At 40.0% G+C, this 20,858-nt stretch overlaps 1 protein-coding gene and 1 long non-coding RNA gene across 2 annotated transcripts; both read right to left on the bottom strand.

The window, feature by feature from the left end:
* Nucleotides 1–4,923: 4,923 nt before the first annotated feature.
* Nucleotides 4,924–5,391, bottom strand: LOC149833709 (uncharacterized). Its single transcript, XR_016432476.1, has 2 exons — nucleotides 5,338–5,391; nucleotides 4,924–5,188 (listed from the first exon to the last, which is right to left on the bottom strand). It is a non-coding gene; the product is annotated as an uncharacterized LOC149833709 (long non-coding RNA).
* Nucleotides 5,392–5,470: 79 nt separating this feature from the next.
* Nucleotides 5,471–17,792, bottom strand: LOC149833708 (uncharacterized). Its single transcript, XM_090009202.1, has 4 exons — nucleotides 17,462–17,792; nucleotides 12,427–12,574; nucleotides 6,134–6,494; nucleotides 5,471–5,938 (listed from the first exon to the last, which is right to left on the bottom strand). The coding sequence occupies exons 1-4, from the start codon at nucleotides 17,790–17,792 to the stop codon at nucleotides 5,471–5,473; spliced, it is 1,308 nt and encodes a 435-aa protein (XP_089865328.1).
* Nucleotides 17,793–20,858: the final 3,066 nt, after the last annotated feature.

The raw sequence follows: 20,858 nt of genomic DNA, 5'->3' as shown, positions 1-20,858 counted from the left end.
AGTGAATTGGTAACTATTACTATTTACCTAATTATTACATTAATTTTAAGAAAACTAAAAAGATAATTAATTGGGTTCATGATAAGTTGGGAACTTGTTAATTATTACTATTTACAATTGGGCCCGGCCTGGCAGGGCCATGGGCTGCTCTTCAAACCTGAGCCCGATAAGAACTGGGCCATCTCCGGGCCCGGCCGAGCTCTAAACGGGCCAGCCGGATGCCCACCCCTACTCCTACCAAACAAGTGGATCCCCCCGTTGGTCACTATTTTAAGCTTTAGATTAGCATGGCTAAAGCTCAGTTGCATATAAAACCGGATTCCAAAGGCTGAGGAGTTGTCTGGGAAGTCTCAACCTCCACTAGTTTGTGCATTCAATTGGAATCTATCTCCCCAAAGAGAAAAAGAGAAAATATCGTCACTTCATTTTATTAATCTTTAGCTTATCCGGTATCCAAATTCTTACATGGAATCATAGAACACATGGCCTCATGCCACATATGGAAGCCAAAGTTTGAATAGAGTGCGTTTGAATGGCAGGGATCTCATCTGGAGATATGGGACACGCCAATCAATGTTAGATCTGGGATAGAGCCTATGTCATATCCCACCTCCCCTCCCCCTCAAACTGAGGGTGGGTTGCTGACCTGATATATGCAGATATGAGATCCAGTGGGCTTCAATACAGCGTTTGTTAGTTTACCACAAAATGCTAACGCGCTGACTGACTGGAAACTTTTGCCCCATTTCGTTAGGAGCATGCCATCAGAGCCGGACCTGTAAAGAGGCCAATGAGGCTTGGGCCTCAGGGCCCCTAGTCCCCCAAAAAAATTAGGGGCCCATTTTTAAGGCCAATGAGTATTGTTTAGGTAGTTTATATAAATATTTTATATATTTTTATTTAATATAATATAAATATTTGGAATATTATATTTATTTAATGTGAATGCAAATTTTATTGTTATTTTGATTCTTTAAAAAAAAATCTGAGGCGCTGCCCCCGAACTCCTACCATTAATAGGGGGCCCATTTTTTCCCTCCGCCTCAGGCCCCATAAAACACAGGTACGGCTCTGCATGCCATCAAGTGTATTCTAATTAGGGGTATCAATGGGTTCGATAGGACCCGGTCCCAACCCATCCGTTAACGAAAGAAAGGGTTCTATTAGTCATCTGGGTCAGACCCATGAGATCAGGAATGCATATGAACCCGGGTATGGTTTATGAAAGTTCATAACAAACTCGAGTCCAACCCAAGATCTGATTAAGATCTGCAAATTTTCAATGCAATATATATATATATATTATTTTAGCAGGTATGAACCGGGTTTGGTCTACATAATCTTGTTATGAGGTTTTTCTTATGAAGGATCCGGTTGGACTCAGGTCCAGATTCGGTAGCAGCACTCTTAATCGAATCTGGGTCCCGAACCACCCATTTTTGGCAGAGGTCCGACCTATTGACACCCCTAATTCTAACGAAAATTTTGCAATAAGCATTATAAGTTCATAAAAAAACTTTGTTTTCTCCTAGGCATGAATTCGTTTTGAGGTAAGATGAGTGTGAAAGCACATTGTTACTTTTTTGTTATAATACCCTCTTAAAGAAGAGAAACATAAGAAAGGCATTGCTTGCATGCATGCCTGGCAAGAAGTGATACACCAAGTGTGCATCCAGAAGTGATTGCTTAAGAAATTACATAAAGCATTTATGATGCATAAGGTAAAAAAAAAACAATGAAAACAAGTAAGATGTGATGCAAAACTTAGATAAAACATGTTTTTTTTTTTTTTGATAAGCAAGCTGAGGGATAACCAATGTGAAATTTGAATTCGAGGCCCTTAGTTTATATAACCCAACCATTCAGCTCTCTCATTCAAGCTTGATAAAGCATATGCTCTTAATAAATGCATTTTTAAGGACTATTAATCCAACCCTAAACCCACACATGTATATATAATGCAAAGTTTGATTTAAAAAGCACAGTAATTACAATTTGAAATATACAATTTTAACATCAAGGGAGTTCGATTTCATACTAGAAAACACAAGCATTTTTACTATTTAAAATTATGATTCTCGTAAAGTTTTGAAAGTGAGAATGAAGCACAAGCGCCTTGAGAAGTGAATTTCTCATGTTTTCAAAAGTTGTCGGTAACACCAGTATCCCACATGTGGTAAGCGGGGTCCTGTGCCAAGCTGAAGGCCCAAGTTCGAATCCCTCTGCCATATGGGGCTAAGAGGTATCTGGTAGGGGTTTGCCTCACCCCCAGCTTGCCTTTCAAAAAAAATCTGTCGGCAACCATAAATGTAAAAGAAAGGAAATGTCATCGTATGCATACACACAATGGCATTTACCATAATTACTCGCTTACCGTGTATATCCTTACTCATTTTGTTGTATTTGGTTATCTCAAATCAAGGATATCACTTTCGCTTACCGTGTATATCCTTACTCATTTTGTTGTATTTGGTTATCTCAAATCAAGGATATCACTTACCGTGTATATCCTTACTCTTCATTTTGTTGTATTTGGTTATCTTAAATCAAGGAAAGCAAGATGTCGACTGATATCAAGGAGAATCAGTTGATATCAAAAGATTGATTGATATTGAGGAGAACCCGTTACCAACAATTAAGGAAAAATTGTCAATCTCTAGGCTGATGTCAAGTATATGCAACCCTTTCATTTTTATTTTTATTAAATGAATAAGATATAGAAAATTTCATATTTTTGATTCATCTTTTCTTTCATGGTATCAAAGCACTAAGGTGACGCCTTGATCTAGTGGATAGCAGAAATGAAAGTGTATCAAGCCAAAATCCTGAACAAATAGAGAACTTATTTTTTCTCCATCATTACGACAACCTTGGCATGTTGCTAGTATCACAACAATTAACTAGTGACAATTATTTCAAGTGGTGTCGTGCCATGACTATGTCACTATGGGTCCATCAAGAAGCCGACCTCTCCTATCAAATTTGTTGCGGCCTGAGAATGCTACAACAATATGATTCTATCATGGCTTCTCAACTCACTGCATCTAGATCTGTCTTCAAGTGTCATGTATGCTAAAACTGTTGTTGAAGTGTGGGTTGAGCTTCACAATTGATTTTGTCAATCAAATATCCCATGTATATATCAGATTCAATAGGAAATCATAAATCTCAAGTAGATGCAGATCTCTGTGACAACCTACTGTACTAAAATGAAGGGCCTATGGGATGAGTTATCCACATACGTGACCAGTCCTTCATGTACATGCAGAGCAATGAAGGCAATTTATGAGCAACAAAACCTGAAAAGACTAATGCAATTCTTAATGAGTTTGAATGAAAGTTATAGTACCATAAGAAGCCAATTGCTCTTAATGACACCATTGCCGAATATATCTAAGGCATTCGCATTACTAGTGCAGGAAGAAAGACATCATGATCTTCGGGTCACGGCTAATTAAGAACCAATGACAACATCTGTAAATGGATCCAATACTCAGATTAACATGAATCCAAACAAAAATCGGCAAATCGCATTCATCAAAAATGCGATCATTGTAGGAAACTCGGCCATGTAAATGCCAAATGTTTTTATCTCTATGGGTTCTCAAATCGATCTGATAGATCCTCCAATGCCCGTCAAGAGAGTCAAGCTAGCGCTAACTTTGTCTTCCAAAAACAACAAGTCTAGTCCCATCCAAACCTTTCAACGACTTACCTAAGAACAACTTGATCAAATAGTTGCTATGATAAACCTAACATGTAATCTTTCTATTCTTTTTGTAGGTTTCATATCATTCGAAAATTGGATTATAGACACGGGTGTGACAGACTACATTACAAATTCTTTATCAAACCTGATACTTCCAACTCACCGTTGTTCCTCCTATTAGATTGCCAAACGGATCATCTACACATGCGCAACCAACACGGGTAGTGTTCGGTTGGTGTTCTATTTGTTTCAGAATTCAAATTTAATCTCATTTTTGTAAGTTATTCAAGACCTTAAATATAATGTTTCTTTTTATGATGATCATTGTGTTTTTTCATAACCATCTCTCTCGAAGGAGAAGATTAGGGCAGGTAAACGACATGGTGGATTATATGTGTTTGAGAACGGTGACAACCTTTCTTTAAATATTTCATCTCTTGATTCTAATATTTGGCATTCGAGGCTTCGATACCTTTCCAATTCTATATTATAAACTCTTATAAATTATAATAAATTGCATTGTTGTGTTTCTCTACCATTACACAAGCAAAGTCTACTTTTTTCAAGCAGGTCGATCTCTTATCCACTGTGATATAGGGCAGATATCAAACCACTCTATTATTTGAAGCACAATACTTCTTGATGATAGTGAACGACTACTCTAGAACTACATGGGTTCATTTCATATGGCATAAATCAAAAACCATAGTTCAGATTAAAAAAAAATTCTTGCTAATTGATAATCAATTTAATAGCAAGATTTTAAGTCTCCGATCTAACAAAATGGTATTGATTTCTTTTTAATTGAAGACTCATTAAGCTAATCAATTCAAATGTGCACGTCACCATGTGTTGGGACTTTGAAAGTTCAAAACCCGTTTCTACATTGTATAACCCCAGCTTGCTTATCATGAAAAAGGTTGTACCGATTGGTGGCCTATGATGAGATTTGTCTTTTCTTGCTTGTTGTTCCAATTTATAAGGGCACGTTTCATTGACAAGACCTTTGAGAGTAGAGCATATATTGACCTCCCCCACTTCCAATATCAAATTGGTAGGACTTGATGCTCATGAACCTAATATCCAAGGGGCAGCGGGTCCTACCAACTTACCCCAACCACAAGTTCAATATAACCATATCACAAGAAGTTGCACTAAAATGTACTTTTAAGAAACGGAACATGGAAATCAATCGGCATGGTCCAACTCTATAAATCATACAAATATGTCGTCTCACAACTGTAATTGAAGAATACACAAATATTACTCTCACCACACAGGAAAAGAATGTCCAAGTATAAAAACCAACTTTCGCACACTTCCACCCAAAAGCCATGGGACATGCAATCTCTACACACTGAGGACTCTCTATCAAAAAACACAAGAGAAACCCTAAAGAAAGGAAGTTGGTCTACCCTATAATACTTCAGTAGAAATTCATGCGACTGCTTGCGCTTCCAAACCATGATCTTCCACCTCCTAAGGTTCAAAAGCATCAAAGCATCATGAGTTTCTTATTAAAACTTAATGTGTGAAACTAATTGAAAGTTCCCCCAATTTAAGATATAATAAGAAGCACCTAATGTACTGTCAAATTAATTAATCAATGAGGCTAGCTAGGACTTTACCACATTTTCCTTATTCCCATGCTCCTCTTGGCGCACCAAAAGATCAGCCAAATCTGCAAATATAGTGACAGACATGAAGCCCAGGAGAAATACACTATGACAGTGACATAAACAAACAATACAATAAAATCACTTAATTCAATTTTTCTTGTTTACCCTTTTCATTTTCCTTTAACGAAGTCTTCATCTTCCCTTTATCTTTAGTGGCCTCCTGCCTGTCAGATCTCTTTGAATTCTTCATGGAATTAGCTATAGAAATAGAACCTAAATTCACTGAGCTTCTAGTAACAGAAGCCCTGTTTAATGAAGCATTATTTCTTCTCTGACTTCCATTCTTCTTCACTTCAATTCCTTGTGTGACTGAAGATGAATTCTCTGAGTTAACTGTCATAGACTTCTCATTTCCACGTCTTCCAGCTGTACCCTCAGAAGAATTGTCATCATCTTCATGAACCACAGAGGAGGTTTCAGACATCTGGGATTGCTCGACTTCTTCTAGTATATTATAGCTTCTCAGAATTTCTTTCGCAGATTCACCAAGATCAAGAATATGGTGACGTCGAGCATATGATTTCAGTTCATCCCTCAACTTGTGAAGAGGCTGTCCAATGTAGGAAAAAAAATGTAAAATTAGATTGCTGTAAAATGTGCACTATATAGAACTAGTATACAATGACTACCAATCAACTATATTGCAAATGGTTTGAAATTCAAACGATATGGCCATCTGCATCATACAAATGCATAAATTCATATATACATTAAATACAAGTCAAGAGATGATTGAAGCACATACCTCGCATCCAGATTCCAAGGCAAGTTTAAAAAATCCTAAAGAAACGTAGTGTTTCAGAGCTGATTCCGAAAGCTTGATCTGCGATAACCAGTATGATGCAGATGACAGAACGCTGAATTTCCGTCTGATGATGGACTTTGACACATCAGAAATGGGTGTATTGCCTTTTTCATTGGCAATCGCCAGTCTTCTTCCCCTGTTCTCTGGTATCGGTGTTATGCCGCCAACAGTGGATCGCAGGGCCGGACTGGCTGGAGACTTTGTAGGGACTGACAGCCTTCTCGGAGGCTTGAGACTCTTCTCTTTTCCTGAAAGATCCAGCACGCTGACACTCTTGCTTACACTCGACACATGCTTCTCTCTGAAGCAGATTATCCATAGTTCAGGACATAGTTACCAGAGCAAGTGTTTAAGAAAATGTGCAAAGTGGGAAGCATTTAAGACGGAAAAGGGAACGCATGTAAAGGTTGAAGTGAGTATAAAGCAATTCATCATATATTAAGTTCTACAATAAAAACATAATTTTAAAGAAACACACAATTGTTCTGCCATTGAAATGCATTTTCAACATCAAAACAGTTCGATTTCATAGTTGGTACAACAACCTCTTTTTGTTAAGAAATGAGCTTCACATAAAGAACACATGGTTTCACGCTTCTTAAACAAGTGCCAATGTTTTCAGAAATTTCTGATAAATGGCTGAGATTGTGCCATCTCTTTAAAGCGAATACGACCGTAAATTTTCCTAGAGTAAAACAAATGCCCTCCTCAAACTAGAGATAGGCCTTCTTATTGTGCAATGCCAAGGAGCAGTAGGCCGTCCAAAGTTGGGCTAGGCCAATCGAGAATCGGTTAGTTTGGCAAAAACTGACTGAATAATTCGTAGTTGATCCACATTAATTATCCCAGCCCAAGCCAATTTGTGGCCAATTAATCGGTCTCAATTTTTTACTACATGGAAACAAGCTGAGTCTATATTGGAGTGGACAAATGTTGAACAAAGTATTGTTGAATGAAACAGGTTATGTCTATGCTAGATTAAGACCGAACTGGTGTGTCTGAGCTGAGACTTGTGAGACTTGCTTGTAGAAAGGCAGGATCAAGAAAATTATTGAGCTGGATGATCAGGTGAATCTCGAGCTACCTGAGTTTGAGCAGGAAGTCTTAATCCTAACTAGTTTGATCAGCGCAGCATATAATGTGAACGCTTTACTATATATGTACAATTACCAAGATCTTTAATTGCTCATTAATGCTTGTCTTCCATTACTATTTTCACAAAGAAGAGTTTTTAGCATTAAAAAAAAACTAAAATCGCCACTTATGATCCCGATTGTTGTGCATGATCAACCCACAAATCACAATCTAATTTTATTAAGGATGGGAAAAATCAAAACAATGAATTAAGTTTTCAGCATTCAAAAGAAGGCTCAGTCGGTTGGAACTAAAAATCCAAAAAATACATATTTATCAGGTTCTTGCAATAAGAATAGAGAAATCAAACATATAAGAAATACCGCAAAACAGAAATCGATCTCAAGCAAAGAAATGACCAAAAGAAAAAGGAAGAGGACCTCTTCGAAGCGGAAGAAGGGACCCGCACCTCCGTCGCTGCCGACTTATCATCCTTGGGCTTGCTCGCTGATCTTAAAGGGTATCGAAGTTTCGATCCCGACAAAACAACTGAAACCCAATTTTAGAAAAAACAAAAATCAGAAACGCGAAAAAAAAAGAGAGTGAAATCGATATCTTTTATCTTGTTCTAGACGAGACCCAAAAACTTTACCTGGTTTGGGAGATTTCTCCTTGGGTGGTTCCATATTGTAGAAAGGAAAATAGAGGGAGAGAGAGAGAGAGAGAGAGAGAGAGAGACGCCGAAGAGAAGAAGGGGTTCATTTAAATAAGGAGAGGGCTGAGGGTTTTTTGGGAACCTCCATTGAATGCGTTGAGCGGGAAAGTCTGCAGGAGAGTTGGGGTAATTCAAAATGGGAAAATGATTCCTTGACCCTTACTTGAGTTCGAAAAACAAGTTCACAAAGACTCTCCTGCCACCTTTAAAACTCTTGTGAAAGATTCCCCCCTTCACTTTTAAACTCCAAGTATATCCTTAACTTTGCACAACTGGAAGCAAGAAATAGTTGGAACTTGATTTCTGGGTGACCAATCTTATCTCTTCTCATTCAGAATAAAGACAGAGAGAGAGAGACGACGTTATAATTTTATTATATTTTTAATTTTTTTAATTTTGAAAATAAAAACGGTCAATTAGCAACGTCTCCCGCTCTCTGTGGGGTCCACGCGTTCCTCAATTGCCACCCCCTTTGAACACAGCCTTCGTCCCATTTCAAATTTCAAAACAACTGCTCCTTTCAAAAACCTACACACGTGACATTGCATGTCGCATGTGTCCATAATCCTCTACCATCACGACTCGGCGAAAAGGACCGGAAGGGTCGAATCGGTCTTGTACATTCAGCGTCTCGGTGAGATGGCTGCTCGGGTGTGGGATCGTCGATGGACTGAGTTTGGGTCTACAGACAGGCTGTAGTGTGGTTTAGCCGGAGTCGATGAGCCCCTCCTGAATCCAAGTAGATATGGGTCTGATACAATATTCGATTCTCGTATCGGAGTTCGATTACAGGGTAAATCCAACCCCCATTTAAAAAATCAAGACTTGAAGCAAAAAACTAAAACGGACCCAAATCCAATAGGTCGGTCGCTGTCTGTATCTGATCACCAATTAGCTTATGTTGTATACAATGTTGTTAAAAGATCTGAATCGGGCAATTCAGATTGAATCAGTCCCTTGTCTGGTCAATTCTACCTCTTAAGAATCGTCCAATTTCAGTTGAATCGGCAGGGGTAGGGATGGCAGTGGACCAGGGGACAACGGGGCTCCGCCCTGCCTCGCCCCGTTTGGACCGGGTATGAAGGGCATGAAACGGGGATGAAGGTTAAAATCTATCCCCGTGCGGGGATGGACTTACGCTTTTCCCCACCCCGCCCCATCCTTGTCCCAATCCCTGCCCCGTCCCCAATCCTTTAAGGAATGACTATAGACTAAGGGGACCCCCCCCCGCCAGTTTGGAGCGGGGATGGAGGACATGAAACGGGGATGGAGGTGGGAGTGGAGGTTAAAATCCATCCCTGTGTGGGGATGGAGGAGGGGATGAAGGTACGGATTTTGAAACGGGTCAGGGGTGGAGACCTTGTCCCACGCCCCGGTTCACTGCCATCCCTAGGCAGGAGAGATTTTTTTTACGAGGGGGTGTAAACCCGAGCACACCCTTCGACCCCAGGGACCCACCAACTTCGGCTTATCCAAGGGGATAACACCCATGGGAATCGAACCCTGACTGCTCGTATGACAGCCAAGGCTGGTTCAAACCCCGCTAACCCCTCGGGGTAGTTTAAAGTGAGTGAGTTGGTTTGGCCTATATGCCGGACGTAGGACAGTGGTATGGTAACTAAGCAGAGTTGAGAAACGAGACTAGCAGCTCGCAACTCATGCTCAGCTTGTCCATGGCTTACTCGAGCTTGTAAATAGACCTGCTAAGCTGAGGCACAAGCTGCTAGAATTATTGAGCCAAACATGAACAAGAGGTGCTCAACATGGCCAAGCTGTGGAGGATTCATTTTTTGAACAGTCATACACGAACATGAAAACCAAAATAACTAGATAATGCTTAGGGGTCGGGTTTGAGGTTTTTGAGCACATCAGAATCAGATGGGTTCTCTCTCTCTCTCTCTCTCTCTCTCTCTCTCTCTCTCTCTCTCTCTCTCTCTCTCTCTCTCTCTCTCTCTCTCTCTCTCTCACACACACACACACACACATCGAGAGTGCATTAAAAAAGGAGAGCTAAATGTATTGAATGCATGTTAAATCAAGATTAATCCTAATATAATCCAATCTACCAAGTGTCAGATTTTCATTTGATTCAAATCACTCACTACTTTCTACTTCATTGTATACCACCGACAGATGCTCTGGTTTGGTAACAACCCATGATCTTTAACTCAAAAAGAAAATAATTCTACCAACACAAATAGACACTGCAGTTTTTCCCAGATACAATTTGTTCATCCATATGCCTACGGGGAGGAACAACTTGTTAGGAAACGTTCAAGGAAGAAAACAAAGAAACAAGAACAATCAAACCACAAAGAAGAGGGATACACATATTTATGTGGAAAAACCTCCCCTCAAATCCGAGAGGGAGTAAAAAACCATGGCTGCCCAGAAAGGAATCTTATTACTCTTTTCAACGATACAAGAGAGAAAGGAAAAAAGAAAGACTTTATATAAGGCAAGGGCGACAACCCTAAACCAAAACAAATCGGGTCTGATCTATAAGAAACTAGGTCCCAAACATAAGCCCGAGAAAAAAAAATTCTTCTTGAGGGGGGTGGGGGGGTGCGTTGCCCCCCTATAACCCCCCGCCAGGGGCGCCCCCCCCCCCCCCCCCCCCTCTAGATGTTGTCAACATTATGAAAAAACATTAGACTAGGGACAAGACTGCCCTAGTTTTCATGAGAAATGACCTCTAACAACTAGCCAGCCTGCCCACACAAGGTAAATCAAGTGGTAGGTGTCATCATATATAATTGATACAATATAAAACCAGCATATTGTCTTCAACAAAAATGAGCTGAAAAAGGGCAGGAATTCTGTAATACTGAGATTTACATAGGGAATAAATAGGATATAAGAAGAAATAAACAAGATGTTGATAATGTTGACAATGATGATACAGTGATATTGTTTCTTGTAAGTTTTTTTTAGACATGACCAGTGAAAGAAATACACTAAAAGGAACTAAAATATAACAAGAATTGAAAGTGGGCAAGATTATGCATTGTGTCAAGCTGCAGAGAGAGAGAGAGAGAGAGTATCCAAAGTTCCTTAACCTAAATATGATGCCATAACAGTGCAGAAACCAAATAAATGCCAAACAATTGGCTTTAATGATCTGTGCCGTGCTTGGCCAATGCATCCTTGAATTTCTTAATCTGTACAAACACAACCACATTCTGAAAATGTTGGAAGGCCCTCTCTTATAAAAACTAGAATATGAACAACCAAAAAATTCCTAATCAAAATTAAAAAGGAAAAAAAAGGAAGAAAAAAAACCAAAAAGGTGTTTAGATGTTAACCGGAAGAATGAGTGAAGGAAATTGGGGAAAGTGGAGGTCGGTGGTCTGTTTAATTGTCTCATCAAATTGAGAGGAAAAGAAAATCAGGCATGTATGTAGGACTAGAACATGATTGTTAATGCATCCACATCAAGCAATCGAGAAGAAACAAACATACGAAAGAGGAATGCAACAATACTTGCAATCTTGTGAGATCCAAAAGATCGATCACAACAACAGGAAATGGTCCAACAATTGAAACTGCATACACCCCTCTGTAGAGGAAAAATAAAATGAGAAAATGGATAAAAACAATAAGAGGTTTTTGGTTTTGGCGATGCAATATAGCAAGGGCAGAGCAGCAGACTAAAAGATACAAGGACAACAAGGAAATTTGTCTAAACACAATAGCAATACAGGTATGGCTTTGTAGCAAGTGGAATGCACTCATTTCTGAGAAAATAATAGGGATCATCTTTTATGTGACTTCAAGTATCAAAGGAAAAAGAAATAAGTGCAACAAGAGCAAATAAACAATTGAGGGTCCTGTCCTAAATCGTCACCTCTTGGCAACAGTAGAACATCTATAACCTAGCAAATACAAACAAACAGTATGTCCAACATATCTTTTCCCACTTCCCACCACCACCAACTCGAACAGGAAAAGATGAGAAGGTGAGCAAAGGAGTCTGTTCCTAAGATAATTCATTCCCATAGAGAATTTACTAAAGTTCAATTAAAAGCATATCCTCTCCTTCAGCTAAATAACGGTTTTACATCTGAGCATGCAAAATTGTTTTTCAATGACAATTAGAGACATTTCAACCAAAAGCAGCTTTGATGGTGACTGGCTAAACAAATCTACGAAAGCAGTCTTCATTGATCTTTGCTTCTCAGGCTCATTTCAGAAACAAGGGTTGCAGACTCATGCATTTCTATAGCACTGCCACTCAGGCATATTTAGTGAAGCCCTCCCTAAAGCAGACAAAATGCATGCTCGCTAAGTGCCTGAGGGTCAAATATAGAACTCATAACCTTAGAAAGAAATAGACTCACATTTCAGAGGGAATATTTTTCATGAACAGAAAAAGAGAAAGATTATAATACATCACTTAACCATCAAACAGATTGCTAAAAATTTTTGTGAATGACTGACTTACAACTCCGTTACAACCCTGTAATCTCCCTGATTAGAACATTTTACACCAGACCAAGGTGGTAAATCACCGTCTCCACAAGGATCATCTCCAATCCATGAATACACCACCCTCCAGCCATGGGATGCCTTTATTTCATTTAGTGCCTTCACTAAAATAGAATATCAATATGTCGCTATGTTAACAAACACTCCTAAAAGGCAAATGCAGAAACCCCACATCAGAACTAACTTCATCATTCAACCATTAAATCACAGCTAAATATTCAGGGTTTGCTTCACATGTAGAACAATTAAACTAATAAGTGGTGATAGGCTAAATGGCGTCATAGCATCTGATATTCCCGTGCACTTGAAATCCCAGTAGAGGTCTTCTTGACCAATGCATTCCAATCAATTTTGACACCAGAAAATTGAGCAACTTCCTGGAGAAGAGCAAGTATTGTTGTAGCGGTGTACCTATAAAACAAAGAGAAAACACAAGTCATCCATGAGATCACCCGAAACAAAAGATTTTAGTTACCATTTTCTGCATGCATATGATCTGTTTAAAAATTTTTTGACAGGTGGGTTAGCTTCATAACATACAAAAGCATCTCTCCTTTCCCCCAATCATTATCATCCTATTTCTTTTTACATACAAGAACATATACAATGCCCAATATTTGCAGTATCTTACAAGAGAAAACAAGAAGTCATCAAACAGAAAGGAAAAACATAAAATTAACAAAGAAAGGAAACAATAAACATCCTCCTCTTCTTTTCATATGCTTGCACTAAGAGCCTAATAAATACACATCAATTGTCAAAAATATCTAAACGGATCACAAATTTATCCATAATTTACAGGTAATGGAGTCATGAATTTGATGCATTTGTTTACAATAAATATGCAATTGTTCACTTTATGCACGATTACCTAACACAATTGTGCAATCAAACCCATCAACTCTTCCTCCTTCAATGTCGAGCAATATAACCAACGCCATAAACTCCATGTTAAGTCCTCAACTAATCAAGCTGGACAATACAACCCAAATGAGAAACTTCCCCGCTTCGTGCCTTGCTTCATATTTTAATGGGCTGAAGTACCGAATTTGAAACTCCAGTTGCATACTCTAATTAGAAACCGTTCTACCGTCACAAATCTATAGAATTAAAATCCCATATGAATCTACTGAAAATGCTCTATTTTCATAGGAATCACACAAAAGAACGCGATGTTAAAGCAGAAAAAGACTCAAAATATCAGGATGGGTTGAGATCTACTGTCTCTCTTTAGGGTTTTGGAGTGAGCGACAGTCAGAAGCAGAGAGAGCGATAGGAGGAAGCCGAACACAGAATCAAAAGACGACGCCATTGGGATCGAACTCGGCACTTCTGATGTCGACAAATATTGCGGAAAGAGGAGCAAAGTTGCAGAGAGAACCTAGAGAGGGTGGAACTCAGGAGAGACGCGAGGAGCCAGCTTTTATACTTCCCTTCAGTTTCTTCCCACCCACTCGAGGGAAAATCGCTCCAACATCGAATCGGGGATCGTACTAACCCACAACTCTCTGTTTTGGGGGTAATCAGAGAGAGAGAGAGAGAGAGAGAGAGAGGGGGGGAAAATTTTGCGTGTTTAAATAAAAAAGTAGCGACATATTTTTTTCGTCGTTAATCTGTCCCTAATTAGCGACAAATTTTGAGATAAAAAATTTTCATCGCTAATTCTGTTGCTAATTCCATTTTTAGAGACGACTAATTTTCTCTAGCTAATCCATCACAAATTTGTGACAGAAATAATCCATCGCAAATTTTTGTCACTAATTAACATTTTTCTTGTAGTGGTAGATAGTGTATAATTGGACTCCATTGGATTTGACATAGAATGAGGGTGTATTTGATTGTCTCACATCTCATATTTGAGCCAGTCACCAATCCTACAAACCTGGATCTCTGGTCTGAATCCACCCTCTTAGTCAGACAAGAAAATTTCATATTTATGTGGGTTCAAAATCCTCAGATTGACATATTTGAGATCCCTTGTATGCTCGAGTGTCAGATCTGGTATAAGCCCCATGTTTGATCCTCAGATTTGTGGTGCAATCAAACCACTTTCCCCGAGCAAATAATAGCAATTAAGTTGTGCTCGAATGGGAAAGCAATTAAGTAGTGCACGTCGGGATGGAAGCGGATTTGCGAAGCTGACCCTTTATCCCAGGTATGATTCTGGTGGAATCCTAATTTTTGGATCGATTTTGAAAACACTTGATCTTTGGTAGATCCTTTGAAATCTAGCGCGTGGAATGAATATAGCCACTGTAGACAAGTGCATTGTGTGTCAGTGATATCTTTCACTATGTTCTACACTGTTACAGGTTTAAAGGAGGTTTTGTCTAGCCTTTAGCTAGGTTACAAGCTCATGAATGTTTATATCAACAATCTTACAACATCAACAATAGAAGTAAGTCTCCTAACCGCTAGTGTTGTAATGCTTTACAGGTCATCTTTGTCTTCATACTTACACTGAACTGTTATAGCATTAAGGTGGATCAACAACATTAGGATTAGCCATTGACTGTTGGCTCTTGCAGCATTATTCTGTCATATAGGGAGGCTGCACTAAATTGTAGCCTACTTTATGCAAGGCATGGCAGAGACTGTCATACAGAATTACATCGTGTTGCAGACTCTCCAATTCACAGTAGTGCATAGCACAGAGTGTGTGCATGACACTGTAGGAACACACAATGAATGGCGCTGCAGAGATGTAGAATTGTGCATTGTGCGTGATGCGTCTGACCGAGACATGCGGCTCAGTATTTTGTGTGCAGTAGGCAATGCTGTGCAGAAACACAGACGCACTTTGTATGCAGTGCGATAGAGGTGTGCGTCAGTGCGCGACACATATGAGCGCGCGACAGCAATGCGCAACACTGCAGATCCCTTAATTGTGCACAAGTGTGTGGCAACAAGGAGATCAGTGAAACGGCTGGCTTGCGCATGAGTAGAGTGCAACCAGTCCAGATGTTATCAACCGAGCGATCCTGGGACCTACATACTACGGGTGCTGAATCGGCCAAGCGGAGAACCTCCCTTGGTTGCGGTTAGGAGTCTGTCATGCTCAAGCGTAAAGCCTCCCTTCATTTGTTGTAATCATCACAATACTAATACAAACATCACACGACACTTAACAATTACAAGCTCTAAATGTTTGCATCGATCTACTCAAATGTAAGGCTGCAAGGAGTCAAACACTCACCGGATGTTCGGTTTGAGTGTTGCACACTTGATGTCTTCGCAGAGGCATTGTGAATGCAGAAAATCCACTGTGAATTCGTCGGATGTGCGATGAGCCCGATCAAGTCGCCATGCACTTGATCTTCAACTCAAATCCAACTCAATTAGCATGATACTAATTGAAATTGGCCCAAGGAGATATGCGTAGCATAAATCTCAAAATATCCCTGGTTAAGGGATCCGAATGCCCTAAGGCACCAAAGAGAGAAACTCTCTTCCCAAAAGATCAAAGTCTCTCAATTCTATTGAAGATTATAAAAAAAAAAACATCCAATTCAAATGATAATAGCGCCTATTTATAGGCTAAACAAAACCATAAACCAGCTAAGTAAAATTGCCAGTTGTTTTCTCAACTGCCTCAAGTGGTCCTTGCACTCCAAGGCTCTCATGCATTGAATCTGGCCTGATGTAGTGGTGCCTAAGGCTCCTACACACTGAACATGGTCGACTGAGGTGACAATTATGTTTTGCACACTGCCGAGGCCGTTAGACATTGCTGACTCAGGTGTTGCAGTGGCAAGGTGCTGACGCTCGTGTACATTGAATCTAGTCATCCCGCCTGGCACATTCTGTTGGCAGACCCTGCAGGTTATCGTGTGACATTTTTGCTGACTGCACGCTGAGCTAGCAAGCTGCGCTGATTGAACCACCCGTTGATTGAGTCTTGCTGCATTAGTGCTCATTCTAGCACTTATCTTCTGTAGACATATAAGTCTGTGGAAACATCTGTTGGTTGTTGCATAATTTGGCAAGTACATTTCACTGTGGGTCACAATATTTCACCATTGCTTCCCTTACCTTTGTCCTCAAAGGAGAACCGCTATAAGTTCTTCTTTTTCCTTCTCTTAATAGCCTCTATTTAATCCATTACGTTCAGCTTCCTCCGAGTCTTCAACATTAAAGTTCCTTCCTCACTACTCCAATGCTGCCTGGTAACAATGCATACTAAGTAATTAGCATGTTGATCGGTCATATGCACTAAAATTGCAATGTATTATGTTATGTTGAGGAGCAAAGCACTGCAGTGCGCTGCAGCACTTGACGCTAACTGTCGCAGGAAGATGCACCTACCAAAACATGTGGCATAAGAAAACACCCTGTATTGAGTGCACCAGTCTGTGATGTATTTGACAGACGATTATTCATAGTAATTTGCACACATAGTGTGACTGCGGTGCAAAGGAGATGCACAATTTTGTCATGTGCAAAGGTACGTAACACAACTGTGAGTAATTTTATGACTTTAGCCTCGATGTCTGACACTGAAGTGTGCTATCCTGTCTTGTGCCTAATCAAGCACACAGAATGAGGATGATGCTGCGATACACTTGGAGCTGGTCTCACTGTTCCGATTTGTAGTTTGTTGTGCTCTGTTATTCTTGCATCTACTATCCTACCTATAACCCAAACATTGAACTTGACAAGTATGTGTCCTTCTGGATCAAAAGGAAACTTGTCTCATTCCTGCATTAGTGCCCTGGTCTAACTTTGGTCAATTGGCCATTCCTTATTGGCCATCAAGTGTCATCCTATAGGCATCCGTTGAATTTGCGCGCATGAATTTCCTGTCTTTTGAACCATCCCATTCAAATTAAGCCACATATTGTTGCTATCTAGGTGATCCGATATGGTTGTTGGTGATTCATGCTTTTGCCTTCTTTTCTTGTACATTGCTTTGGTATTTTTGAATTTTAGCCTAAGCAATTTTCTTTTGACACTTTGGTTCTCAATTTGAAATGCATCCAAAGGTCATGTACCTTTGAACTCTTTAAGCTTAACTTCCCTGTTGCATTTGCTCTCTTGGATAACTAACCCACAAGTGATAACTTCAACCAGAATGTCACCTTTGTTAGACTCCCTTACATCGAAGAAGTTCATGTCATATTGCTTCTTGACACCATGTTGAAGCTCTCTACAACTGCATGGGTTGACTTGTACAACTGGAACAAGCATATGTAAGGAATGGAAATCATTCTCCGCTTCTTGGAAGAATGTGGCCAAGTCTGCGTTCTCTAGAAAATCTTCTTCACTTTCACATGAAGCTTTGGATCTACTCAACCAAATGCATTGTAATGTCAGCCATTCCATCTCATAATTTGATGTCGACCTTATCAACCTTTTGCAACTTCCGGTATACATTTGGACCGCCAGTTTAACTTCAAAAATTATCTTTCCTGTTAACTCCCAATTGAGTCTCTCTAGTGCCTCTTAAATGTCTTTTAGGTATAGTTGTACATATGTATCTTCTGCACCTTCCAGTTGTTCCTTCACAATTGCATAAAGGCATTGATTCTTTTTGCATAAGTCAGTCACTTGTTGCATGCTTGGACATTTATTCATTTCGCACATGTTTTCCACCATGCGAGCACATTGCTCTACTAAGTTCAACAGGGTAGAAATGAATACTTGGCATTTTTTAATATTCTATGTCAAATGAAGGTTGTTGAGCTTAGTTTTTCCTCTACTTAACTGGACGTATGCCTGAGCCAAGACATCTATGTCTTTCTCATATTCTTGCCGAAACTTATAGCAACTGTTCTCCAGCTTCATTATTTTATTTTTCATCAGCTTTACTGAATTTGCCAAATCCATGAAGACTTGTTCAGTTTGCGCAAAGTAGGAACAATCAATAGTTTATGACTGAATGCTACTCTTCGGCCTGCTTTACAGAATTGCCTGTAGGTGTTTTTTCTGAAGTAATAGGTGTGTTGGATGCACCATATAGAACTTTAGCAACCTGTCAACTTTTACTTTGCCAGAAACTGATGAAGTATGTCACATGGCAATGATAAAGATGGCCAGAAACTCACAATCAACTGACTATATCTTGTGATTTCAGAAATCATTGAGGCTAATCTTTTCTGATTAATGATTGAAAATCATCTCTAGCAGGATGTAATAGTATGCATTTCTTCAGCATTGTATTGATCATCCGAACTTCGCCGGATATAGCCAGAATTGGATGCCGGCAAATCCTAAAAATTACTTCAAAAGTGAAGTATGTAGGATTTCCTTCTTCCGCATAATGAATTGTTACCACTTCATAAACCTTTTTTTAGCCTTGATAGCACTATTGTGGACCACTTTTTGCTTTGATAGCGCTTCTGCGGTCTTCCTTAGCTTTGATACCACTTGGTGGGACCCTAATTTTTGGATCGATTTTTAAGACACTTGACTTTTGGTAGATTCTTTGAAATTTAGCGCACGGAATGAATATAGCCACTGTAGACAAGTGCAGTGTGTGTCAGTGATATCTTTCACTATGTTCTACATTGTTACAAGCTTAAAGGAAGTTTTGTCTAGCCTTTGGCTAGGTTACAAGCTCACGAATGTTTATATCAACAATCTTACATCATCAATAATACAAGTAAGTCTCCTAGCTGCTAGTGTTGTAATGCTTTACAGGTCATCTTTGTCTTTATACTTACACTGAATTGTTGTAGCATTGAGGTGGATCAACAACATTAGGATTAGCCCTTGATTGTTGGCTCTTGTAGCAATATTTTGTCATATAGGGAGGCTGCACTATTTGTAGCCTACTTTATGCAAGGCATGGCAGAGGCTGTCATACAGAATTATACTGTGTTATAGACTCTCTAATGCGCAGTAGCGCATAGCGCAGAGTGTGTGTGTGACACTGCGGGAACACGCAATGCATGGCGCTGGAGAGATGCAGAATTGCGCATTATGCATGGCGCATCTGACTGAGGAGCGCAACTCAACATTTTGTATGCAATAGGCGATGTTGTGAAGAAACACAAATACACTTTTTATGAGGTGCAATAGGGTGTGCATCAGTGCGCGGTCCGTATGAGCGCGTGACAGCAATGCGCAACACTGCAGATCCCTTAATTGTGCACAAGTGTGCAGCAACAAGGAGATCAGTGAAACGGCTGGCTTGCGCACGATTAGAGTGTGACCAGTCCATATGTTATCAACTGAGCGATCCTGGGACCTGCGGACTACGAGCGCTGAATCGGCCAAGCAGAGAACCTCCCTTGGCTGCAGTTAGGAGTCTGTCATGCTCAGGCGTAAAGCCTCCCTTCGTTTGCTGTAATTATCACAATACTCGATACAAACATCACGCAACACTTAACAATTGCAAGCTCTGAATGTATGCGTTGATCTACTCAAATGTAAGGCTGCAAGGAGTCAAACACTCACCGGATGTTTGGTTTGAGGGTTGCACACTTGACGTCTTCGCAGAGGCATTGTAAATGCAGAAAATCCATTGTGAATTTGTTGAATGTGTGATGAGCCCGATCAAGTTGCCACACACTTGATCTTCAGCTCAAATCCAACTCAATTGTCATGATACTAATTGAAATTAGCCTAAGGAGATATGCAAATATCCCCGATTAAGGGATCTGAATGCCCTAAGGCACCAAAGAGAGAAACTCTCTTCCCAAAAGACCGAAGTCTCCCAATTCTATTCAAGATTAAAAAAAACATCCAATTCAAATGACAATAGCGCCTATTTATAGGTTAAACAAAACCATAAACCAGTTAAGTAAAACCACCAGTTGTTTCCTCAACTGCCTCAAGTGGTCCATGTGCCCTCAGGCTCCCATGCATTGAATCTGGCATGCTGTAGTGGCGCCTAAGGCTCCCATGCACTGGACTTGGCCGACTAAGGTGGCAATTCTATTTTACGCACTGCCCAAGCTGTTAGACTTTGTTGACTCAAGTGTTGCAGTGGCAAGGTGTTGACGCTCCTGTGCGTCACATTTGTGTTGACTGAGTGCTGAGCTAGCAAGCTGCGTTGATTGAACCACCCATTGATTGAGTCTTGCCGCATTAGTGCTCATGCTCACACTTATCTTTTGCAGACATATAAGACTGGAAACAACATCCGTTGGTTGTTGTGTCATTTGGCAAGTTCGTTTCATTGTGGGTCACAACAAATTCCCACTGAGGTCGCGGATGTAGAACCCACACCTAGATGAGCTAGGTGTGCTTGAACCCACAACCAGGGTCAAACCTGGTATATTTCAGAAGTATTAACACTCAGGGAATATCCCTTGGTATAGGGGCATTTCGAACAGGAATTTAAAAAAAAACATCATGCGGAACGGTTTAGCATATTTGAAAAAAGATGAGAGAAGTGGTTAGTTCTATCCAATGTAGGTTGGAAGTTGGTGGAGGGAACTTCCT

This window comes from Nuphar pumila, chromosome 6 (assembly GCF_984573655.1).
Source record: "Nuphar pumila chromosome 6, dmNupPumi1.hap1.1, whole genome shotgun sequence".
In the NCBI taxonomy this organism is placed as follows: Eukaryota; Viridiplantae; Streptophyta; class Magnoliopsida; order Nymphaeales; family Nymphaeaceae; genus Nuphar; species Nuphar pumila.
Note: the sequence above shows the minus strand (reverse complement) of the source record. Positions and strands in the feature narration are given on the sequence as shown.